The 27,989-nt window shown below is 33.5% G+C and overlaps 2 protein-coding genes across 2 annotated transcripts in view; both read left to right on the plus strand.

The window, feature by feature from the left end:
* Positions 1 to 17,064, plus strand: part of LOC134718381 (death-associated protein kinase 1-like) — a 29,587-nt gene extending 12,523 nt beyond the window's left edge. Inside the window, exons 4-8 of the mRNA XM_063580879.1 lie at positions 4,530 to 4,619; positions 11,363 to 11,438; positions 11,954 to 12,211; positions 14,011 to 14,448; positions 16,629 to 17,064. Coding sequence (XP_063436949.1) covers positions 4,530 to 4,619; positions 11,363 to 11,438; positions 11,954 to 12,211; positions 14,011 to 14,448; positions 16,629 to 16,786 — 1,020 coding nt within the window. The 3' untranslated portion in view covers positions 16,787 to 17,064. The remainder of the gene's footprint in view (positions 1 to 4,529; positions 4,620 to 11,362; positions 11,439 to 11,953; positions 12,212 to 14,010; positions 14,449 to 16,628) is intronic.
* Positions 16,963 to 25,348, plus strand: LOC134718383 (uncharacterized). Its single transcript, XM_063580880.1, has 4 exons — positions 16,963 to 17,001; positions 19,642 to 20,835; positions 23,865 to 24,348; positions 25,231 to 25,348. Exons 1-4 carry the CDS (start codon positions 16,963 to 16,965, stop codon positions 25,263 to 25,265), a joined length of 1,752 nt encoding a protein of 583 aa, XP_063436950.1. The 3' UTR covers positions 25,266 to 25,348.
* Positions 25,349 to 27,989: the final 2,641 nt, after the last annotated feature.

The following is a 27,989-nucleotide window of genomic DNA, read 5'->3' on the forward strand; positions in this document are numbered from 1 at the left end:
ATCATACACTAGCAACATACCTTCCACCAATCATACACAGCCAACATACCTTCTACCACTCATAATCTTCCAAAAGACTTTCCTACAAATCATATACGCCTACATACCTTCCACCAAGCATACACCACCAACCTACCTTCTACCAATCATATGCTGCCAACATACCTTCAACCAATCAACACTACTAACATACCTTCCACCAATCATACACTGCCAACATACCTTCAACCAATTATAATCTGCCAACAGACTTTCCACTCAAACACTACCAACATACCTTCCACCAATCATATACTGCCAACATACCTTCAAAAAAGCATAATCTGCCAACATACTTTCCACAAATCATACACTACCAACAAACCGTCCACCAACAATACCAACTTACCTTCCACCAATTAAACACTTATCAACAGACCTTCCACCAATCATACATTAGCAACATACCTTCCACCAATCATACACTAACAATATACCTTCCACCAATCATACACAGCCAACATACCTTCCACCAAATATACACTAGCAACATACCTTCCACCAATCATACAAATGCAACATACCTTCCACCAATCATACACTAGCATCATACCTTCTACAAATCATATACTGCCTACATACCTTCCACCAATCATGCACTACCAACATACTTTTCACCAATCATACATTTCCAACATACCTTCCACCAATCAAACACTACCAACATACCTTCCACCAATCATACACTTCCAACATACCTTCCACCAATTATACACTACCAACATACTTTCCACCAATCATACACTACCAACTTACCTTCCACCAATCATACACTACCAACATACCTTCCACCAATCATACACTAGCAACATACCTTCCACCATTCATACACTAGCAACATACCTTCCACCAATCATACACTAGCAACATACCTTCCACCAATCATTCACTAGCAACATACCTTCCACCAATCATACACAGCCAACATACCTTCCACCAATCATACACTACCAACATACCTTCTACAAATCATATACTGCCTACATACCTTCCACCAATCATGCACTACCAACATACTTTTCACCAATCATACATTTCCAACATACCTTCCACCAAACAAACACTACCAACGTACCTTCCACCAATCATACACTTCCAACATACCTTCCACATATTATACACTACCAACATACTTTCCACCAATCATACACTATCAACTTACCTTCCACCAATCATACACTACCAACATACCTTCCACCAATCATACACTAGCAACATACCTTCCACCAATCATACACTAGCAACATACCTTCCACCAATCATACACTAGCAACATACCTTCCACCAATCATACACTAGCAACATACCTTCCACCAATCATACACAGCCAACATACCTTCCACCAATCATACACTACCAACATACCTTCCACCAATCATACACTACCAACATACCTTTCACCAATCATACACTAGCAACATACCTTCCACCAATCATACACTAGCAACATACCTTCCACTAATCATACACTAGCAACATACCTTCCACCAATCATACACAGCCAACATACCTTCCACCAAATATACACTAGCAACATACCTTCCATCAATCATACACTAGCAACATACCTTCCACCAATCATACACAGCCAACATACCTTCTACCACTCATAATCTTCCAAAAGACTTTCCTACAAATCATATACGCCTACATACCTTCCACCAAGCATACACCACCAACCTACCTTCTACCAATCATATGCTGCCAACATACCTTCAACCAATCAACACTACTAACATACCTTCCACCAATCATACACTGCCAACATACCTTCAACCAATTATAATCTGCCAACAGACTTTCCACTCAAACACTACCAACATACCTTCCACCAATCATATACTGCCAACATACCTTCAAAAAAGCATAATCTGCCAACATACTTTCCACAAATCATACACTACCAACAAACCGTCCACCAACAATACCAACTTACCTTCCACCAATTAAACACTTATCAACAGACCTTCCACCAATCATACATTAGCAACATACCTTCCACCAATCATACACTAACAATATACCTTCCACCAATCATACACAGCCAACATACCTTCCACCAAATATACACTAGCAACATACCTTCCACCAATCATACAAATGCAACATACCTTCCACCAATCATACACTAGCATCATACCTTCCACCAATCATACACAGCCAACATACCTTCCACCAATCATACACTAGCAACATACCTTCCACCAATCATACACTAGCAACATACCTTCCACCAATCATACACTAGCAACATACCTTCCACCAATCATACACAGCCAACATACCTTCCACCAATCATACACTAGCAACATACCTTCCACCACTCATACACTAACAACATACCTTCCACCAATCATACACAGCCAACATACCTTCTACCACTCATAATCTTCCAAAAGACTTTCCTACAAATCATATACTGCCTGCATACCTTCCACCAAGCATACACTTCCAACCTACCTTCTCCCAATCATATGCTGCCAACTTACCGTCAACCAATCATACACTACTAACATACCTTCCACCAATCATACACTGCCAACATACCTTCAACCAATTATAATCTGCCAACAGACTTTCCACTGAAACACTACCAACATACCTTCCACCAATCATACACTGCCAACATACCTTCAACCAATTATAATCTGCCAACAGACTTTCCACTCAAATACTACCAACATACCTTCCACCAATCATATACTGCCAACAAACCTTCAAAAAATCATAATCTGCCAACATACTTTCCTCAAATCATACACTACCAACAAACCGTCCACCAACAATACCAACTTACCTTCCACCAATTAAAACACTTATCAACAGACCTTCCACCAATATTTCACTACCAACATACTTTCAACAGATCATACACAACCAAAAAACCTACCACCTATCAAACACTACCAACATGCCTTTCACCAATTAAACACTGCTTACAAACCTTCGAACAATCAAACATTACCAACAAACCTTCCACCAATCATGTAATACCAAATTTACGAACATGCCTTCCACTAATCATATACAACTAACACACCTCAAACCAATTATACACTACCAACATACCTTCCACCAATCATACACCACCAACATACCTTCCACCAATCATACACTATCAACATACCTTCCAACAATCATACACCACCAACATACCTTTTACCAATCATACATTACCAACATACCTTCCAACAATCATACACTACCAACATACTTTTTCATCAATCATAAACAACCAACATACCTTCTACCAATCAAACACTACTAACATACCTTCCACCAATCATACACTACCAACATACCTTCCACCAATCATACACCATACCTTCTACAAATGATACACTACCAACATACCTTCCACCAATCATGCACTACAACATACCTTCTACCAATCACACACTATCAACATACCTTACACCAATCATACACTACCATCATAACTACCATCTAATCACATTCCACCAATACACCATACACCAATCATATACTACTATCAAAACTACCTTCTAATTATACTCCAGCAACACATCTTACTACCATCTAATCACATTCCACTAACCCACCTCCCACCAATCATACACTTCCAACATACCTGCAATTAATCATACACCACCAACATACCTCCCACCAATCATACACTACCAACATACCTGCAACCAATCATACACTACCAACATACTTTCAACCAATCAATGACATTCCACCAATACACCTTACACCAATCATACACTACCATCACAACTACCATCTAATCACATTCCACCAATACACCATACACCAATCATACACTACTAACAAAACTACCATATAATTATACTCCAGCAACACATCTTACTACCATCTAATCACATTTAACTAACCACCTTACACCAATCATAAACTATTAACAAAACTATCATGTAATGACATTCCACCAATACACCTTACACCAATCATACATGATTAACAAAACTACCATCTAATCATACTCCACCAATACACCCTACACCAATCAAACACTATTAACAAAACTACCATCTAATCACATTCCACCAACACATCTTACATCAATCATACACTATTAACACAACTACCATTCAATTATACTCCAGCAACACATCTTACTACCATATAATCACATTCCACCAACACATCTTCATTCACTATTAACACAACTACCATTTAATTATAGTTCAGCAACACATCTTACACTACCATCACAACTACCATCTAATCATACTCCACCAACACATCTTACACCAATCATTCAATAATTTTTTTAACAGCAAAATCTCAAATAGTATTCATTGAGCTCTTTATAATGACACTTCATATTTGTTGTTGGTTTAGGTTCACTGGTTTTTATTTCAAGTATATATAAATAAGACAACATTCTGCATTGTATAGGTAAAATTAATGCTACAGTAACCTATTATATAATGTTATACAGTTTTTGAAATAAAAGATATATATGGGTATAATTAATGAAAGATTATTTGATTGTATTTCAGGGTAAGACTCCTTATGATATGGTAATAATATACAGCTTTGATGATGAAGAGAGAAAAAGGAAAAAGAAAGAAGTGATGGACTTCCTTAAGGTAAATAGTCTTGTCTTACTTGAAAAGATATTCACAGATTATACGAGACAAAACAGACTTGGTACAAAGAAATTACAATAAATGGTTGCCTGTAGTTTTTAATGTCTTTGTAGTATTTGTTGTCAGTTAACAATGTAAGTTGACAATTCCAAGCTTGTTGCCTAATATACATGTTGGCATATGTGAAAGACAAATGTTTTAAATCTGTGTTCTCATCTGTTGGATGTCTCTTATTTTTTGTGTCATCAGCTGCAGGGGTTAAAATCCACTAGCACGACGCCCGGGACTAGATCATTTATGCCTCGGGCAAATAAAATGTGTAATCGGATATGCCCAACTGACTAGTAACAAAAAATTCTTGATGTTTCCAAAATAGAAAGTGAAAAATCCCTTCATCACAATTCTATGTTAGCCAATTCGATTCAATTAAATCATCTGGGATTCCAAGAATTTGAACTGGTTTGTACAGGTCCTGTTGTACATATTTTAAAATTAGAACAAATAACTCTGGCATGTCTGGGTTGTCTGGTATCATGTGTTGATCGCAATTCTCGTACTTTAAATATCGATTTCTCATACCATGGCTTGTGATATTGTACTTTGCTTATCGTGCCGAGATTTTCAATTAATGGTATTTGGGGGTATGATGTATTGACCTGTCTTTTTGCACAGCTGTTGAGCACAAAACCATGCAACAAAATATTTCTTAATATTTTAGTATGGGAACCCCAGGAACTTCGTCAGTTTCAAAACGAAAAACGGTAGATGAAAGGAGTAATGAGGCTGAAAATTCACCCCCCGAAAATGCTAAATACGACATGGAAAAGCCGCGGAAAAAAATTAATAGTGTCCAGGACAGAAGGGCTGCCAAGTCTTTAGTCTTTAATCTTAGTTGTTTTTTTCACTTTGATCTTTACAATTTGGCCAACAAATCACGAATTCACTTCCTGAAAAGTTGGCAGAACTGGTACACAATGATTCCCCTGGCAAGGTTGGCTGTTGCTGAGGAAAAAAACAGACAATGCTCTGTGAATATGCCGTTAGTTGCCCCAAACACGCAAAAAAAAAGTCTGCTTTGAATATGGGAACAAATAAGTTAGGTTAACCACCAAAAGAATAAATAACAGATCAACAAAAATTATTAGATACAGTGTATAATGTCTCAAAACAAAGGACACCCACTTCGTATTTTGCAGCAAGCTCTTGATTTTTAAGGCATGCTAGGGCTAGCAGCTCAGTTTTGATGGACTAGCAGTTCTTCCAACAGGGCTAGTAAAATCCTGCTGCCAATAAGTCCTGGGCTAGTTAGCTGTAACAACAATTTTTAACCCCTGCAGCTTGGTATCTCCTAGGTATATACACTACAGTCCAGGTGGACTTTGTCATTTCCACTCACCCACGGTGGACAAACCAATGCCGTCCACTCTCTGTCCACCGTGGGCGTGGAGCCCACCCTATGCCGTGGACATCCATGGGCGTAGTGCCAACCCTATACCGAGGACAGCCGTGGGCGTGGTGTCCACCCTTCATTGAGAACAGCCGTAGACATACTATGCCCACGGTATATGGTGGAAAGAAGTGTGCACAATTCTGGATATTCCTCGTGATTTTCGTATACGTTAGATGCTTTTTAAGGATTTATTCCAATATAATCTTTTTGTATAGTAGTTATATTTTTGCAATATTTCATGCACTTTTTATCTTTGTAAGAGACGTTTAAGGGTCGTAACCAGGGGCGGATGCAGGAATTTTTGAAAGGGGGGTGCTAACCCAGGGCAAAGGGGGGGGTGCAAAACATATGTCCCGATACAAATGCATTGATCGGCAAAAATAAAGGGGGGGTGCGCACCCCGGAACCCCCCCTCTGGATCCGCCACTGGTAACCTTTACCAGTTCACTGAAACTAATTATTTCAAAAGAATGACCACTATGCACTTCCACATGTACAATCAAAATATGGTTTATTTAAATGACATATTGATACGAATTGCGATCAATTACAAGAAAGGTCACGCTAAGGTTACTTGCATACAGAAAATATGTCGGCGAATTGCAAGTTCGTTTTACGATTTAAAAAATGTGCAATAATATTTAATGAATTGATTTCAAATCAATTCTACGGAGAATCTATCAGAGATTCGATATAACTAGTGTATTCATATTGTTTAACGTGTCGTTCCTTCTAACATGTTCTTTCTTTGTTTGATAAATACTTTGTAATGAATTACAACTGATATTACAAAAATCTGTATCAGTTATTCTCATTGTCATGTACATGTACATGTACATTTGTACTTGTAGGATGATATGTGATTTTCCGACGGGGAGGGACAAGGGTTGGGAACTACAAAAAATGTATGAAAATCTAAATACATCCTTTACGAGAAATGCTATTTTCTGTTACAGACGCTTTCTTTTAACCTTGCGTAGACTTGAGATTTTTTTTTCCAGATACAAAATAATAAGTCCTTTAAAGCATTTAAAGAATGATCCGTAAAGATTCTAAATTTTCTAAAGATAAGGCTATTCAAATACTGTAAAATAAAAGTACTGTACACGTGTGTTTTCTGTCAAATTATGTATGTGCTGGTCCCATATCATTAGTTTGTAATTTGGTGGGTGTCTGTTGTTGCTATTTAACATATTTGATTTCCGTTCATGATTTTGTACGTTAATTAGACCGTTAGCTTTCTTATTTGAATTGTTTTACATTTGTCATTGTGGGGTCTTTTATCTATGATGAATTTATTTATAGATGGCTATGTGATATATGCATTGCTCAGGGGCGGATCCAGGATTTTGGAAAAGAGGGGCGAAGTTTTTAAATTTGAATCGGACAAACCGTTGTTGGGTTGCTGCCCCTGAATCATTAAGTCAATCAATTAAAAACAAATGTAAGATATGATCAGAACGTTCAAACTTGAGATGCATCATTGCTCTAAAATGATCTTTAAGTCCATCCCAAAATCTGACTTATAGTGTGTCTTCAAAAACAAACAAAAAGGTAAAACCTGCTACACAAAAGAACAAGTGGTCAGTATGCTGGAGTTTCTTATCGACAACATATTTGTTGAGTTTGGAGGTAGACTTTTTCAACAAACTGTCGGCATTCCTATGGGAACGAACTGCGCGCCTCTCCTTGCTGACCTCTTCTTGTTTTCATATGAATCGGAGTTCCTTCAGACACTTGTCAAAAACAAGAAGATCAAAGAAGCCAGGTTATTTAATTTCACTTTCAGATATATTGATGATGCTCTTTCCATTAACAATCCAAACTTTTCTGATTGGGTTCCATTAATATATCCACCAGAACTAGAAATTAAAGAGACAACAGACACGGCTTCATCCGCCTCGTGTTTAGACTTATACCTCGAATTTGACATACACAGTCATCTTAGTACCAGAATCTATGACAAACGAGACGATTTTGATTTTGAAATTCTCAATTTCCCCCACCTTAGTAGCAACATACCAACTTCACCTGCATATGGAATATACATTTCCCAACTTATTCGGTATTCAAGAGCTTGCAGCTCCTACTCAGACTTTGTTAAACGTCACCAGTGTCTGAGCAGAAAGTTGATGAACCAGGGGTATGTTAAAGAACGTCTCGTCCTTTTTCTAAAAAAGTTCATCGGAAGGTACCAAGAACTTGTTGATAAATATTCCGTATCAACTTCAAAAATAATACACGATGGTCTTGAAGTATAGATTTTGCGTACTGACGTTGTTTATCGTCTTAATTACGTGTTATATTATTCTTTTATTTGTCTTTATTAATATTACTTTTACTGTTGTCTGTTTTTTGAGATATCCTTTTGACGTAACTCTGTGCTTATGTATCCCATCATACTTTGAACGACAAAATTATTTTATGATGTGACTCTGTACCTATGTATCTTGTCATACTTTGAATGACAAAATTATTTTATGATGTGACTCTGTACCTATGTATCTTGTCATACTTTGAATGACAAAATTATTTTATTTATAAATATTACTTTTACTGTTAACCAACTTTTTTTTTTTTACGTGACTATGTTCTTATGTATCAATTCATACTTTGAACCACACTATTATTTTATTTATTATTATTACTTTAACTGTTAAGTGAGTGTTTGTTATATCTATTTTGCGTGACTGTATTTATGCATCCCGTCATACTTTGAACGACAAAATTATTTCATGTCTACCTGTGCGAATTTCAAACGCGCAATTTTACACCAGTACCCATACCCTCCTTCCTTGATGGGTGCATTTTACATAGACAAATATAATCGTATAATATAATCAAACTGAGGATGTTAATTTGATGTATGCCTTTTTGTGCTTCTTCGTTACATTTGTTGTTTTTATAGTGATTAAGATGATAACACAATGTTGACTGCTGTACCCCTATTTTTGACATTTTTACCTATTATGTCTGTTTGTTTTGTTCACGCATCGGTGACAATATAATGGAATTTGCGACTGTCATACAAGTGAGAGGTTTAGCTAGCTATAAAACCAGGTTCAATCCACATTTTCTACATTTGAAAATACCTGTACCAAGTCAGGAATATGACAGGTTCTTGTCCATTCGTTGTTGATGCGTTTTGTTATTTGATTTTGCCATGTGATTATGGACTTTCCGAATTGATTTTCCTCTGAGTTCAGTATTTTTGTGATTTTACTTTTTTCAAACGAAAGGATACTTCCGAGAACACCACGCCTGGTTATGACAAACTGAAAATGTTTGGGGACATATTTTAGATTTTTAAAACGTTCCAAAAAAACCAAAAACTTATACAACCATTTCCAGAGGTTCAAATGTTCTTATTATACAATTTAAGCTTGAAATACATTTTGATCGATTTTAAGTGTTATTCTTTTACCCAGGCTAAGAGCTATCGCGAAAACTATCATTTCTTTTAAGAAAATGAAACGAGTGAAATTCAGCTTATAATAAAGGCAGTGTCTGCGTCATGCAGGTACGCGTGGCATAATTGGACTTCTTAGGGTACGCCTAACCGCCAAATATTCATATATTTTTGGATAGAGATAATTGTGTATTAAACTGGTAAATTATCAAAATAAGTGAAACAAGAATATAATTCACAGAGATTTTAAGATATGAGATGTCAACATACAATCAGTAATCCTATTTCATTTTTACTACATCCCTAATACGCTTTTGTAGAAACGATCCTGGCTAGTTTTTGAATATTTTTCTTTAAATATTAACTATAATTATAGATTATCTATGCATATATATAACAAATTATTTATTCAAATAAATTAGTTCATCATATATAACCGTGACTTAATTTTTATTTTAAATTCTAAATATGAAGACCTGAAACGGAATTAGCAAGCAATTATTCCGGCGTTCTAAATGAATATATAATTATTAATTTGTTGTTGGTCCAGAGGTTGTTGGTCTAGATGTGAAACTTGTTGTCGGTCCAGAAATTGTTGGTCTAGAGGTGGAATTTGTTGTCGGCCCTGAGGTTGTTCGTCTAGAGGTGGAATTTGTTGTCGGCCCTGAGGTTGTTGGTCCAGAGGTGAAATTTGTTGGTCCTGGGGATACGGTAGTTGGTCCCAGTATTGATGATTGTGGTGTAGTTGGAGGCATTGCCCTTGACAAACTTTGGCAAGTTTAAATATAATAAATTTTTATTTAGATTGTTTTTGTACAATGCCATCAATAAACAGATTATATACTAGTACCCGTTCATTATGTGTTATTGCGAACCACAAAGTTGTCTGCTCTTGACCAAGGTATTTAAACTTTTGTAAGTTTACCTGTCCCATTGAATCAATACTATAGCAATTGCTCTCTGTGTAGTTTATTCATTTGAGACCTTAAATTTCTTCTTGGAGAAATCTATCGTTCATTGATTAATTTACCTGACCAAAAAAATATCCTCGTTTTTGGTTGAAATACATGTATAAACTGCATATGATACAGTATTTTTTCAATATCAATAATATATTTTCAATCTGTACATTATAAACACTGATTCAATTATAAAAAAAATTATTTCGGATTTCCAATAAGTTAAAGGAAGATTTGCATTCAGTACAGCTTTCATTGGTTGGACTGTATACTTCAGACATCAGACAATTCAATGCAATTGCACCAAACCAGTCATATAAAATATATAGGCCTAAAGTCTGTCAAAGGAGGTTATAAATGATTTGTGACAATGCAAATACTAGATTTTAGAATATAAATGAATAACGTTAACCAATGAATTCAAAATACTAATATCTATTCAAATTCACAAATAGGTACTGAATAAACAACATGTAAATCATTAAATAAAGAAACATGAAATTTATAGTTTTAAAAAAGGGAAATAACAATGAACATTCTGAAACTGATTATACTAGTAAGGGAGACAACTACATATGCACTTTCATATTTATTCAACATGCATCACTATGCATTGTCTATAAATTATGTGGCAAAGAGGAGTGATTTTGTTCAATACAATGACTGTACCTGTTATAACAAATAGATGCAAACAACAGAATCAAAGTTGGAAATAAGTAAAGAATTACGGTCCATTCAAGATAAGTGTCTGTGCCTAGTTAAAATAAGTTGTGATTGAATTACGCATTTCAACTTTATGTAAAATATAGAATTATTGTCCTTTAAACCTAGTGGCAGGTAGAAAGGCTATTAAAATATGTGTATTAAACTATTTGACAACTTTTCACATTGGGCATGATAGTTTATAGCATTTTTTTTTTTGTAGACTGCCATGTCAAAGACATCCCCAGAAGTAACTCTTGACACCCATTTACAGGAACCTGCAGCACCAGTAGTTGAAGGTGGTCATCTAATGTTAATTATTCAGATACCGGCTGTAATGATTTTTAATTACCTGTTTCTAATATACATAAACCTTGATATCTGCTTATAATGTTATAATGAAAAAATATAAAAAAAAACAACAAATTGATGGGAAAAGTGAAGTAGGCTATTGATGAAGACCGATTGATTACAGATCACCATGATCACATTAACTTTAAAAGCATTCTCATCTAATTTATACTTTCCTCAACGTGCTGAATATATTTTGGATAATCATTCTTACTAGTTCCTCTCACAAGGCATGTGACGTCAAAATCATTCTTAATAGTTGCTGTCACAAGGCATGTGACGTCAACTGTTCAACATAATCATAAGACAACAGTATGATACCGCTGTTCGAAATTCATAAATCGTTTTGAGAAGGCCCTAATATGAACTGTATTTCTTAGACCTAATATGTATACATCGGTAGAGGAGTATGACCTCTTACTAATGACGTTTTAGGATAAACTTTTATTTATTTACATTTCAGACAGCAAAATACCAGAACAAATAAAAAAGATGGATCATGAGTCGATTACCATTTATCTGAACGCCCTTGAATCGGGTTCAGAAAGAAGACGGGATATAAATTTAATAATTGTTGGAAAGAAATCTGTTGGAAAGACTTCCTTAGTACGACGATTGTTCGGGGAGGAGTTACAAAGCGTAAAAAGCACAAATGGTATAGAAATTCATCGGCGGAGATGTCGAATAAATCTAAGTAACTGGGAATGGAATAAATTGTTAGGTAAATATGCGATTTTTTTCTCACTCTCGTTTTACATATTTTATTTATTGCAAAGTTATCATAGAAAAACTAAAACATAGTAAACATAATTTTAATCTTTTTTTTAAGTTCTGTGTATGCTGTTTTTATGTATTTACTCTTTTTTTATTTTTTCAGTTCTTGGTAACACGTTTTTGCTAGACCCTAGTATGAACCGTATGTCTCAGACCTTATATGAATATTCAATATTTAATTAATGGAATTAGAGATAGGCATGTTGGATGTAATTTAAACTAAAATACAGACTAATGATCTCTATTACATTATCGTAACATAATATTTATTCGCAAAAACGACTATGCTTAAGTAAACTTATCCTCGCATATATTTTATTATATGTAAACATGTTATTTTTTTTATTATTATACTGTTTTCCAGTGTACTCTTTTATACTTGAGACTTAAAAAGCTGTGTAATAAGAATTATTTTTTTAAAATTTTTAGTGCCTGCTTTACATGTTTATATGATCTTCAACATCTTATTAAAAATTGTTCTCAAGAATGCAATCCAATCAGCGCAAGAAAAACCTAAATGAAATTTCCATTCAGATGGTTGTTTGGATTGAGTGTTGTATAAACCCTTTGGCAATGTAATCCTTTAGCAAATACGTTATTTTTAGTGTAATTTCATTATTTCAATTACTCTGATAGTTGTTACTGTAAAGATTTTATATGAAAATAACATTTTATTGATATCTATATTTTTTAAATACAGATACCCTTATTCGTTTGATGTGTTTGAGCTTTGATTTTGCCATTTGAATACAGACATTCCGTTTTGAATTTTCCTCAGAGTTTGGTATTTTTGTTTATTTACTTTTTTCTTGATATTGACCTTATGCCTTAACAGATTATTGTTTATGTGTTTAGTTTCTGAGAAAGGGGTGAACGTGGTTTTCTTTATTGTTTCTGTATTGTAGAACATATGAAATCGGTGAAGTTTAATCATAACTTTCATAGATTTCTCCTATACTATGAACAGTCAGGGGACTTACTGGAATAAGTGATTTTTAAATCACTTATTTGAGTAGCAAATTCGAGTTTTGTCACAAATTGGGATTTTGTAGTTTTTTCAAAATTTTAAACACATAGGTTGAAATAATATCTTTTAGTTATTAAAATTAAAAAAATATGAACTGTTTGCTTCTTTTAAGTAGCAAGGTTTATGCATTTGATGCTATGATTTAGCTGAAAATTCTATTTTAGTTGAAAAAATGCTATAATAATGGCTTTCCATAATGAACTGATACTTTTTTAAAAGATTTTTCACAGCAGTGGGGGTATTTTTCCTGTGAAGTTCAAGGTTTCATCTTTAAGATTATGTAATAAAATTCTACTGTTCGCGATAAAATTTCACTGTTGGGGGGTGTTGAAATTAGTGGGGGTTATTAAAAGAATGATACTTAAAGAAGTGATTTTTGGGAAGGAAATTGAGGTCTGATACTTAAACAAGTGATTTTTATGTCATATCCTAGATTCAGTACAAGGTCATCACCTGAAATGACCTGGTCATCCTAGACAATACAGATGTTGGTTCTGATAAGTTTAGAAACATAATTAGTCCCTAATTAAAGCTACAATAAAATTAAATCACTTCTTCTAGTGATTAATTTGTACTACTTAAATAGGTGATTATTAAAGAAAGACAACTCTAACTTCCAACCTTTATGGAAATAATGTTACTTGAATCAGTGATTTAGAAAATCACTTGTTTAAGTAAGTCACCTGACTGATGAACACTTTTTAATATTTTTTTTGTAGATACAAGAATTGTGAAAGAAACAAGTATCAACAATAGAATATTGCAGTCAATTGTCAAAGAGTTGCATCAAGATAAGGAAAAACCAAAGCATGACATATCGGAGATATCTTCATCAGATCAGATATCAACAGATGATAATAAGGCCACAATCACAAAAAATATTGAACATGACGAAGAACCTCAACCCAAAATGAACTATCAGTTTGCTTATCCGGAGATTACAGAATCGCCGTTTTCTAAACTGGCAAAGGATGAGCTGTTAAGTATAATCGGATCTGCTGTAGACTTACAAGACGAAGACGGCTATGCAAATTTAACAGTGTGGGATTTTGCTGGTGACATTGAGTATTACAACACACATCAAACGTTCTTGAATTCAGAAGCAATTTTTCTTGTCGTAGCAAATTTACATGACATAGATGACACAGTATCCTACGGTTTGTAAAGTCAATTTGTGCTTCCTTATCTAATTTAAAGATATAATTATATTAAACGTAGATACGAATTATTCTTGATGTTCAGTTCATAAAAAAACAATGAAATTAAACATTTAAGACAGCACATTTTTAATACGTGGCTTTTTTGTTAAATGATTTTTATTGTTTGCTCTAAACGACACTACTTTTCGTGTTTCATTTGATATAGCCATTTACTATCTTGACTTGCATTTAAAAATTGACAATGAAGATCGGATGAAAACAAAAGTTCGTGACAAAAGAGATGACTTCAGTTTCCCAATTGTTCTTTCATTTTCTATGTAGCAACATTCTAGCAGTGTCTTCCCATGAAGTATATATATCCAAATTGATACGGTATTCTAGGACTTGTATTTCCTATCATGATGTCCTTATAAGAAGGTTGCTGCTCACAAAAAAGCTATCAAGCCAAGTGTTAAAGAAGTGCAGTTGAAATAATCCCTTCTAAAAATTTACAGACGCCATCAGTAGTTGGTTTAACGTCATTGAATATCTGTTTTAAAGATGACGACGGATATGTTCCAAAAGTCGTAACTACAATCCCGTCCACTTTTGTCTCGTATGTAACCTACCGAATTATACTTATCACCAGGTTTTTAAATACACCAACAACCTGACGGGTGCACATGTAGAGTAGAATCTTCCCTGAGTGTACGAAATCACCCCCGGTTTTTGGTTGGGTTTTCTGTTGCTCAGTCTTAAGTTTTCTACGTTGTGTTTTGAATATATTTGATTGTCGTTTTAGTCTTTGGCGTTATTTGTCATGCCTTTGTCAGTTTATTTTCTTCTTATGATTATAAATGTTCATTTGGTATATTTCCCCTCTCATTTACACGTAAAACTGTGTAATATACGTGTAGCTAACCTATTTTATATAGTGCTTACAAAGATATCACCACAAATGTTGTTTTCTTCTTATCTCATACACACATCCTTTGTTATACGACCGTAAATATCTTGCGTTGTCCGAAGACATTTGATTTCCAAACAATAGCTTACATTTTAGTGATTGGATCTTGATGAAATGTTACCACAAGGTTTCATATAAACAAAGGAAGGTTGGGATTGATTTTTGGGGCAATGGTCTGAACTGTTATGAAAAACGGAACAAAAACAAAACTTTTCTAATACATATGTATCAATTGTTCATTTCTTGACCATCTTCAATGGGATTTAATTCACAGGCTAGAACATGGTGGATTCTTTATTATCAATGATTATGCTGAATGTAACCGTATTTTTAGATTTGGGAATTTTGGCCCCATGTAAAATTGATCCACATTGAGGACCTATGGGTCCAAATTAAATTTAGTTTGATTTTAACAAAATTTGAATTCATTGGTGTTTTTTTATATGCTTAATCTAATCATGCAGAACTTCATGGTAGGTTCGTTTATAATTTTGTAAAAATTAATTTTTAGAAAGCTTCATATATGTGTCAAATATTTTATCAGAATCCAAATTCAGATCTGTTTCAAGCTTGCATGAATGAAGTGTCGATTTTCGCCCAAAATGTTTAGGGTTCGACCTCTCCGCTCGTATCAAGCTGCCCCTAGCAATGTGTTTTATTAATGTAAAGCATGTTGCTTTCTGTAAATGGAAAATTTACTGACTCCATCATTAAATTGGCTTTATTATCAGATTACCATAGGCATGTTCCATTTGTAGTTACCACAATATCGTTCTATTTACGTCGACTCTGACGTACAAGTGAGACTCATCGCCGATTTTGTACTTACCACAAACGACAAGACGGGTGCGGAATGTGATATAGGATCTGCGTACCCTTCTTGAGCACCTCGATTCAACCCTGATTTATACAAGGTTCATATTTTTTTCTCTTGATTGTGTTCTATATAATGTTGTGCATACTTTTGTTTGTCTATTTTTGTTTTGTTGTATCTGCCCGATCGTTATTGCTTTCTTTCTGACTGATGAATGTTGATTCGCCCGTGTGTAACTTTCGCCTCTTTTTAAACACTGATTTAGATAGTTATATTTTTTACTTGCAATATTATAACGGTCTACAGGATAAATCATTATATATTTTTTTATTGAATGAAGTAATTATATTCTTCAGACACATTTCAAGTGCAGTCATCCACCGAAATATTTAAATATTAATTTGTCTTTAATCACAGGCACATTCAATTTCTGGATGGATACAATACATTGTTATGGAAGCATAAATGACAAAACTGAAGCTGTATTGCTCGAAGGAGCTCAAAACCTTCTAGATCCACCAGTTATTGCAATTGGTACACACAAGGACAAATTTCAGGTATTTATATCAAAGTAACAATGGAGTAGACATGTTAATTTAGTCTCTGTTTATAAAAACTTGACGACTGAATTTGCGCCTTTGAAAATATTTAGGTAATGTTAATTTGTGTTCGTATAAAAACGGTATTCTAGTTAAGTTTAGACTATGAACATTGGATATAATTCACCAATGTATCGGATCAAAAAGATACAATGAGATCAAGTGTGCCACGACGTCTTACACATTTAACTGTTTGTTTTTGAATAACTGATTCAATGTTACGTTAGAGCTCAGTTTAAATAGAAACTAGGGAAATTGTTTCATTCTAGATTGTATAATATCTATTTCATTTTACTGTACAAATATGTACCTTTGTCATATTGGTAACAATGTATATCTTTTTCTGTCCTGACATTCATGCTCGTCAATGCTGATTGTCGTTTTAATATGACCACAACAATTGAAAATGTTTTGGTTTATATTGGTATCACGTTTGCGTTGTTGTCGTCCGAAGACTTTTGGTTTTCGCACTATAACTTAAGTTTCAGTGAATAGAAATCTATGAAATTTAAACACAAGGTTTATGACAACAAAGGGAAGGTTGGGATTGATTATGGAAGTTTTGGTCCCAACAGTTTAAGAATTAGGGGCCAAAAAGGGCCCAAATAAGCATTTTCTGGGTTTTCGCACTATAACTTTAGTTAAAATAGAAATCTATGAAATTTTGACACAAGGTTTATGACCACATAAGGAAGGTTGGGATTGATTTTAGGAGTTTTGGTTCCAACTGTTAAGGAATTAGGGGCCAAAGGGCCAAAACAAGCATTATTCTTGGTTTTCGCACGATAACTTTGGTATAAGTAAATAGAAATCACTGAAATTTAAACACAAGGTTTATGAACACAAAAGTAAGGTAAGGTATGGGCTTTGTTCATTGTTGAAGGTCGTACGGTTACCTATAGTTGTCATTTTATTCTTTTGTGGATAGTAAGTCTAATTGGCAATAATACCACATCTTCTTTTTTATAAGGATTGATTTTGGGAGTTAAGATCCCAACAATTTAGGAATTAGGGGCAAAAATAGTGAAAACTTTTGTTTGATAAGATTGTGTGGAAGTGTAGTATAGAGAGTGAAAAAGTCAAAACTGGCAACCAAATCAATAGGACCACCAAAAGCACGTAATTTATCTAAAACATCTGAAAAATCTTTTACACTATAAAATGGTCAATTCCACTGTTTGCATATGATATTATATTACAAAAATTAACGAAATGTTAATAGTTAAGGAACTCGTTAAAAGCACAGAAAGATTAGTAGTAGATCACTTACAAGAGGCCGAAATGAAACGATATTTTACCGTTTTTTTGTAGTATAGGTAACCAATACATAGTGGGAACCTTCAAATGTCTCGAGGAGGCCTTAAGCTGTGCGGTGGTAGTGGCATAGTTATTTAGTATATGACTCTATTTGGAGCGTACGGCCTTGAATGAAGTTGAAGGCAAAATTTCATTCTTAACTACTTCCGTTCAGTATTTACTTCATACCACCACCACATTGCCGGCTGCTCTTTCAACTAATACGAACACAAAACGCTTTGATAGAACTTAATTTTTTTTTAGTTCAAGAAAAGGGGCGTATTACCTAATCTTTTATTTATTTTAAAAAAAACTTTTTGAAGGGTGATTTGCGAATATAAACAATATTCATACAAATATTTAAATCAAGTGACTTTTTGTAAGATTTCTTCTGTTTTCAACATTTTTTTAAATAGGATTAAAGAGCATCTTTAATAGCCTTAGAACACTGTTCTCAATTGATTTTCAACCGTGGACGATATTTTGCTCCTTTTGTCAGAAAATTTATAACCTCACGGTCTTGAACGATGTTGGGGTCATGACCATAGGAACCATATCTAAACGTCGATGAGTCATAGTCTATATTTGATTGAATAGTCTTCTGTTATGTAGTAGTGTCCGGAGACGTTTCAATCACTCGATATTACCTTCTTTAGAGAACTGTGATCCAAATATTTCATTTAAACTCAAAAGTTTCTATTGTCTATAAATTGACACATAGTAAAGAAAACTAGTGTTTAACAAGTCAATAATATTGCAAATAATTTGACATTTAATATGAAAAAAATTGTATCAACTTTGTATTAGTAGTTTTAGTCTCTAGTCTAACTCTAAAGACATTTTTACGAATGTCACGATTATAGTTTCCTTTGGTATTGACAGGTTTATCAACATTTCCTTATTTGTCAAAATTATTATTATTCAAGTCACTAGACAGAAAGGATTTGTGTTCACCATCAATTTGATTATTACAATTACTATATACACTTTTTTATCTTAGCATGTGTTTGTGTCTGCTAATTTCAATAAGTAGTGTTTTATCACTTATTCTTAATTTTTGTCAACTTCCGTTCTTAAATAGTAACAAACTTTTTGCCCCAGTGTTCGATTCTTTATGAATATAGAAAATAAAACTTTCATTAAAAACCCAACAGTATACAGAACACAATGTGCATAGAAAAATTAAAACTGAGCAACATGAACCCCTCTGAAAACGGGGATTATTCTCAAATGCCCTGTGTGGGATAACAGATGCTGATGAAAAACCCGTGCCATATAGCCGGCTTAAAAACATCCCGATTGGAAACATATGAAACAATTCAATGCAAAAACTAACAGCCTAACTTATATCATAACAATTTACGAAAGCCAGAGTATTTATACCTTCGCTCTAGAAAAAAGACACAGAAAAGTACAGATATGAGAATAGTAATAGTTACTGACATCCACATCTCATAAGAAATCATGTATCTAAGACTGTTTAAGTTGAATGATAATGAAATAATACAATAATACTGTTTTTGTTTTTGCGAAAGGACGATGAACAATGCAGAAAACGTCTCGAATCCTACACTGATAACATATTTAAAGATTCCAAGCTTCACCTGAGATCAATTCACCTGATATCCAACACAGAGGATGAAGAAGATGCTTTTGGAAAATTGAGGAATGATATATTTTCCACAGCAAAGAGTAGCACAAATTGGAATCGAGAATACCCTGTTAAATTTATTCAGATGGAAAAAGCCATCAACTCTGAACTTACGATCGGAAAACAAATAATTTCTTTTGAAAGATTAAAAGAACTAGGTGAGAAAATACCACTTCCGATAACTGATGACAAGGAGCTTCATCTCTTTCTCAGGTATCAACATGAAATAGGTAACGTGATATTTTTTGAAGACATTCCGTCATACATCATACTTGATCCCCAATGGTTAGCAAATGCCTTTACATGCATTGTTACAGCCCAGCAGTTTCAACTGGAATTACCACACTTACAATGGAACAACTTCAAACAAACAGGAAAGATGGATCCTAAGCTATTAGAAGAAATATTCAAGAAACAATCAGCAGACATGAGAATTCATAAAGAACATATACTGGAAGTAATCGAAAAGTTTGACATTATCATCTATCCATTGCTACTGACGGAAAGTGGAAATGTACAAAGGGAGCATAGTTTTTTTTACGTTCCATGCATGCTTCAAACATTAAAAAATAAGGATATTGATGTATTGTTTAACGTTCCAAATGCTAAAAAATCTACATGTTTGTGTTTTGTCTTTAGTTTTTTACCGCCGTATCTAATCAGCAATCTGATTGTCTCTTGTCTACGAGAATATCCTCTAGCAGTGGTGAAGGACGAGATAGGTCTCTTCAAGGATTGTTGTGTATTCAATATTGGCAGAACTGGCTGTGCAAAATTTGTATTAGCAAAGTGTAGTCATATGATTCAGCTGCAAGTATGGCAATGGAATGAAGTAGATACAGAGATTAACCAAGCTGTTTTAAAAATTATCGAAAGAGAAATCAACAGAATTGTCAACACACGATACAAGTTGAAAACGGTATCTTTCGAGAAAAAATTGAAATGTGAGACCACCAGTTTTTCCTTCGACACAGGATTCCTAGAATTTGATCAAGTACAAGATGGGGAAAATTATTATTGCGAAGAACATGCGACAATTCATAAATATAGAGACTATTGGTCTGGTGAGAAATCAAAGGTAATGTTTCTATTTGTTTTAGATTATTTTCATTTAATGGGCATATATTTGTGACACGATGAAATCCAATTATTGGTAATTTTTATTTTTATTCCTTTGATATGTACTTGTTGCTAATGTCAGTATCAGTGTGGACTGGTTGTGATAAAAAAAAGGTATTGGGTCCATTCCCAATTGATATGCGCGACTGTATCACGTAAGGATCTACTATCAGTTTCATTTACATTCGCGCATGATTTTGTTTTCTTCTTAGAAATGCACGTGTTGTTATGTAAATTAAACGCTTGTCATTGTGTATCTTTTACTTTTCTTGTATCAGTAAAGATAGTTATCAAAAGTACCAGGATTATAATTTAGTACGCCAGACGCGCGTTTCGTCTACTTGAGACTCATCAGTGACGCTCATGTCAAAATATTTATAAAGCCAAACAAGTACAAAGTTAAAGAGCATTCAGGATCTAAATTTCCAAAGAGTTGTGCCAAATATGACTAAGGTAATCCATGCCTGGGATAAGAAAATCCGTAGTCTTTTTAAATGTGTCAGTCAAATAAAGGCAACAGTAGTATACCACTGTTGGAAAGTCATAGATCTGTTGAGTGGAAACAGATCCGTGTTACAAACTAAAACTGAGGTTAACACATCAATTTTAAGAGGAAAACAACGAAACTTTTGTTTTACAGGAAATGTACGCAAAACCCGACCAACTTCAAACATTTGCGTAATCCACACTATAACTCGTAATGTAAAGCTCACCTAACCGTATTCCGATCAGAGAAAGAGTTTTCATTAATAAACTTGAATATTAAAAAGACTTGTGTTGTTCTTATGTGGCTTCTTTTTCTGTTTGTTCAGAAGGATTTGTTCAACCTGTTCATTTACTATTGAGGATTATAATTCATATTTAGACGCAACACATAAAAAGTGCGCACTGGCTACGGTTACATGGAAATGTAACAATAATAAAAATACTATTGTTACATTGGAGACTAATTGCTGGAATGCAAAGATTGGTAAGGAACCGGTTATTCCCGAATGTAACAATAATTATTGAGGCTACGATTACATTACGTTATTGCTGAGACTACAATAACATGTAGAAGTTTCAGGTTATTGTTACATGAAAAACAACAATGTACGCTAAATTTATTAAATTTATAGTTGTATTGCTTGATTCTTTCATATGTACTAAACAATACTTGTAATAATGATAGATAATAACTATTATTATTCAACAAATATTGTTTAAATAGTTTTGTGTATTAATGGTTTTGATGTTCTTTAAGCTAATTCTCCAGATTAGGAGTGCCAAAGACGAAACATATAGTACAATGGTTACAATTTTAAGTATTTGACTGCACACCTACTCTTTACTGTCAGTATACTTTGAACAATGGATGAAGATATTCCTATTACCAATGTTGTTTAGGGTGAAAAATTTAAAACTTGGGATGCGTTTTAAACGAAATTGAAACTATATCAAGACACAAATTTCATACAGCTATACAAACTCAGTTCTAAAACAAATTGTTACATCACGAAAGCAAAGTTTGATAACAGTAACTTAAATTCTGGGTACTTCTGTATGTACATGTATCCATGGAGGACGTAATGTCGTTCATCAAAAATGTGTCGGAGTTAAAAATGCTTTAAAAACCACATACTGGATTTGTAGAAACTGTCATTGTAAATAAAGAAATTAGAGTAAAGTAATTGTATGTAATAAATGTATGTATTGTAAATATAAAATAAATGTATTATTATTTAGTACATATTACTTGTCCCATCGTACATTGCTGTTTGTCATGTAATAATAAAGCAATGTAACCGTAGTCTCAATAATTATTGTTACATTCGTAATTAAACAGGTCCTTACCCAACCATGCATTCCGGCATTTAGTCACCAATGTAACAATAATATTTTTATTATTGTTACATTTCCATGTAACCGTAGCCAGTGCCTAAAAAGTCAACCAAAACGGTATCGCAAGAGAGAAGCTAAAAGGCATACCAACTTTTTAGATTTTTTGTGGGACCTTCATATAAAATAAAGGTTGCATTGTAAATATATAAATAGCTTTTTGTAGATCAAAGAACAATTTGCGAAAAAAATATAGGTTACCCTGGGGTCTTCATCGATTCATATTTCTGTTCCGGGTTGAAAAACAAATAACATGACACGAAAAATATCACGTAAAGCGAAAGTAAAACAGTTGAGTTATATCTATTTATATCTATTTATATCTATTTATATCTATTTAAATGAACTATCCGATGATTTACAGCCAGCCTACAGGCTTCACCTGACAATTTTTTAAGTGCCTCCTTTTTAAGCATGTTAAGTGCTTTCCTAAAAATAATGTGACCGTCTACATGATTAACGCTGTATAACGAAAATATTGATGTGATTTTATAGCAAATTATCCATCCTATTTTACTTGTTTATGATCATATCATACTATGCTATATGAAAAATAAAGAAATGTTACTGACCGGTATGTTGCTATTATATTCTGAGTTGTTTTATGTATGTTCAAGGCAGAAGTAATGAAATGCATGTAATAATGCATTTTCAATTAATTGAAAAGAAACGCCATGTTTTCTTGGTTGCGTTGAATATCATAGCACCTTGAATAGCCCCTATGTCCTAAATATCTATCTTTGTCAAACAACATACTACGTAGCTAGCTCATTTAAAAAAAAATGCTCGACTGTAAAATTATTGTTGAATGGAAATACTTCTAGTATATCTTTAAGAACATTGTGCTTTGTACAAATCTCGCATGCTTGCAATGATATATATATGTATATCTTTTTTTTTATTTTTTTAATTATTCAAATAAATTTGACGTAATTTTGAATATTCTGACGTCACATTGAATTTTCTGTCTATTATTAATTCTGTGTTCTATCCTTTTTCACTGTCCCGGTGTATTTACTGCCTTGACTATTTGTAAGGCTACCTACCTGTTAACAGATGGCAATTATATAGCATTAGTTTGTATCATTACATATTTCATTGATATTATAGGCTCCCGGTATATTAAGTAGTGAGGAACAGAACTACGTCAGAATGTCAAAGATAGTTCTAGAGGTATTATCAGGCGTTTTATACGATCGCTTATTCTTAGATACAAAGACTGGAGAAATACTTGATCGTAAAAAGTTGGACATAACAGAAATGTGTAAGAAATATTGTGCTTTAAAAATAAACTTTCCAAGTAAAGGCTTTAGGAAAATAGAAGAGGTTGACCAGATTTCTACCAATGAAGATGCTATTGGTGACGACATTCAACGGATACGTGTGATCAGAAATGAAATGCAGCATTCTTCTGTCTTTGCATTAGATGACACACGATACCAAACACTAATCACTATAGTTCATGATATGCTAACTAGATTTGATCAGCGTAACAATCCAGCAGGTGAATCCTACGTAAAACGATTAGATGAAATCAGGAAAATGGAATTAGAGACAAGGAGTTTTGAAGAGATAAAAGAAAGAATGAAAGCAGGTAACTTAAGTGATATCTTTTTCATGTTTGAAGTACAGGAACAAATCATAAATCTTGAAAGATAGATAGCACCACGCACAAATAGAAATCGATGGAAAAGAGTACAACAGTAACAAATCACTACACTAAACAGTAAAACCAATGCTTTGAAGTTTATCCTGTTTACATTTCTTTGTTAATACAGGTAGATAAACTGCAACTTTCAATTATAATAAGTCTCGTCAGATGATATAATACTTTTCTAAAACTATTAGAAAAATGCTTGCTTATATACAGAAAAGACAAATAGGAATGCAAGTATACAAAACCAAATATATCAACCCCGAATTTAGAACACCTAACCATTTGTATGCATGATGTGCTTGTCATTTGTGTGACGTTTTGTATAATATGTGTAGGTAGTGTCCATTACATTACCTCCTAATCAAAACAAATGTTCTTAAACAGCTATTAGATATATCTACACTTAAAAATGTCAAAGTGAAAACAAATCGATATTTACGACTTGTGTTTTATACCTTGTTGATCTATTTCACATATTTTGAATTATTGTATTGTATCTTTCGACGTAAATATGCTTCAGACATGTATATTATGTATAAGATTTAACTGTAGTTCAACATCATTTAGATGCATACAAAATATGACATCATCCGGAAAAATCAAACAAATACTTAAACCATGTCTGCATCATCAATTCTAACTAAAAATGAATAATAATACATACAACAAATCATCTGGATAAAGGGAACACAACTAAGATATTCTTCATGTTAAGGTAAACGAATGTTGCTCTAATTAGGTACATTATATTATCTCAGTATCGGATGCAAACACGTTTTACAAATGATTTTTTGACAGAATTTATTTTGAATTTTTCAGAATTGATGGAAAAGATTCATGCAGTTTTCCGATAGTGTGGTATCTGATGATTTGAACGATATTTGTTAACTTATTTTTTTGTATTCACCATTTGCAATCAATGGGAGAAATATTGAATATGTGAAAAATTTGTATATTAGAAAAATGAAATGAACTACTCTAACTATAATTTACTAATCAAATTGACAAAAAAAGTCAATGCTAAACAATAAATACAAACCTAAAGATGTGGTTTGAAAACTCTCCATTCGAGTCCCAATGTAATAAAAGTAAACTATAGGTCAAAGTAGAAAGCATTGGCGCACACCAATCAGCAAACTATAAATTATAGTGTAAAACCATTCATACAGGACGACTGAGGTCTTATTACAGAGACACACATATGAACCAAACCAACAAACCACATATGTGGAATAATAGGTTACTGACCTAGGACAAGCACATACAAATGCAGAATGTGTTTGATATATTAACTAGTATTTCAAGATACGTTAAAACATAGTTGTTAATCATAAAGTTAAATCATCAATATGTTTTATCATTAAAAGAAAGCTTCGTGTCGTGTGAAATCAAGGTAACATTTTTAGAACAGTTCATTAAAGAATGAGTGTCTAGCTGGCTAGTTTTGTCATTTTCATAAGGTCAGCGTACTGATATAATACCAGTTAGACACCATTTGAAGCAATAATTTCAATGTCCAACATTCTTAACATATTGACCAAATTACTTATTAACTTCAGTTTTACATATTTAATCAATCAATCAAAATTGTGTCATTTCAACGCAAAGTAATCAATATACTTTGCGTTGAAATGACACAATGTTGATTGATTGAATGATTGATTGTTAATTGCTAAACGTACGGTGGCAAATGTTTCATGAATGTTCAGGACAAAAACAAAATAACAATGAATACAACCACAGCTCCTGTAATAGAAGCCGTCTGGGATTAAGGTCAGATAAATTTACCTGTAAGGGTGTGTATGATACTGGTAAAGATGGTTTACAAACAATAACATAACAATGTATTCAACTTAACATAGATTAAGGGATTAAGGTCAGTGAAATTTAGACAGCCACTGGAAATTACCTGTATAGGTGTGTATGATACTGGTAAGATGATTTATGAACAATAAAATATCAATGTATTCCACTATACTTTACTATACTAGACGAAGACTTTGCAAAAAACCAGATCATTATTCTATTTATTTATATAATTATCATTAGATCACATTCTTTCTTAGCAGTGATCGATAAAGTTTAAAATCATTGTTCCCCCAACTTTTCTAACTTTTTTGTTGAATGACTACGTGGAAATTATCAAGTCTGAAACTGCCTTTTATCTCACCTGGCCAAAAAGGCCAAATTTACTGGGCTACAACCACCATTCGGGTATCTAGTTTAAAAAATAAAAGTTTCCGATGACCCAACCAAGATGGCCGAAATGGCTAAACTAGTCTAATGGGTAGTAAAATACGAGGTTAGACTATTAATTTGAGAACCGTTATAAAAAGAGAAAATCTGACAAGAACTGTTCAGAATGTTAAGCTTTATCAATTGTCACAACTGTCAGACGACTTCCGTTAGAAGTTGTTGCACTTAAAACAATGATAAATGTTTCCATTTGTTTGTCATGTTTTCTTTTTATCTTGAAAACTATAAAAGATAGAGAGAAACTTCAAATAGCAAAAATGATAAGCACGACATGTTCTACAAATAATTCTAAAAAGGTCAAAATTGTCAGTCGACTCCTTATTCGAGTATCTTAAAAGTCATAAGAGATAGACAAATGATAGATAGAAATTGAAATAAGCGAAAATTATCTAAAGTCTAGCACTGGAGATGCAAAGTCTAGTGCTATAGATTAACATGCATAATGCATCCGTTCTATCAATTTTACTAGCCGTTGGGTTATCTTTTTTTTTCTCAAGTATTTGAAAGTGTTTGATAATATCAAGTATCAAAAATGTTCGTCGACGCAACTCCCAAAATCAGGCTATGTACACCATGTGTTTGTTGGTGTTTTACCTTAATATGTGCATGATTTTGCCTTCGAACCTTTCTAATTGAGTGTCACTGATATTTTTGGTAAACGAACACAATGGCGTACACAATGATAAGCCTGGATTCTTTTACGAGTTGTTTTTCTGTGTTGCACGTCTGTTTTTTTATTCAAGAGAAGTCGAGTTTGTAAATTCAAAATGTCATTTTTTATTGGCTGTTCTACTAAATGTAATTTTTCATTTCATCACCAATATCAATATTTGATAGTTATTCATTATACCCCCGCTTTAAAAAAAAAAGGGGGTATACTGTTTTACCTCTGTCTGTCCTTCCGTCAGTCCGTCCAATGAATATTTGTTGTCGAATTTTTCTCAGGAACTACAATACAAGGATTTCTGAAATTTGGTTTCAGGGTTTATCTAAGTCAGCTATACCGTGTGATGCGTTTTCAGATTCATCACTCGACAACTTCCTGTTTACCGAACACTTGTATGATTTTACACATGATAGCCAAGTTAAAAATTTTCGTCACATTTTTCTCAGGAACTACAATACAAGGATTTCTGAAATTTGGTTTCAGGATTTATATAAGTCAGCTATACCGTGTGATGCGTTTTCAGATTCATCACTCGACAATTTCCTGTTTACCGAACACTTGCATATTTTTACACTATTAATATTATCCCCTTGCGGCGGTGGTATCATCAGTGAGCAGTAGCTCGCAGTTTCACTTGTTTTGTTCAACTGATTCG

This window comes from Mytilus trossulus, chromosome 5, assembly GCF_036588685.1.
Source record: "Mytilus trossulus isolate FHL-02 chromosome 5, PNRI_Mtr1.1.1.hap1, whole genome shotgun sequence".
In the NCBI taxonomy this organism is placed as follows: domain Eukaryota; kingdom Metazoa; phylum Mollusca; class Bivalvia; order Mytilida; family Mytilidae; genus Mytilus; species Mytilus trossulus.

Bases quoted from the DNA above. Each gene is read 5' to 3' on its own strand.
- LOC134718383 (XM_063580880.1), top strand. From the start codon at position 16,963: ATGAGATCAAGTGTGCCACGACGTCTTACACATTTAACT. The intron at 20,836-23,864 runs GTAATGTTTCTA...TTGATATTATAG, and splicing joins GGTCTGGTGAGAAATCAAAG to GCTCCCGGTATATTAAGTAG. The intron at 24,349-25,230 runs GTAACTTAAGTG...TGAATTTTTCAG, and splicing joins AAAAGAAAGAATGAAAGCAG to AATTGATGGAAAAGATTCAT.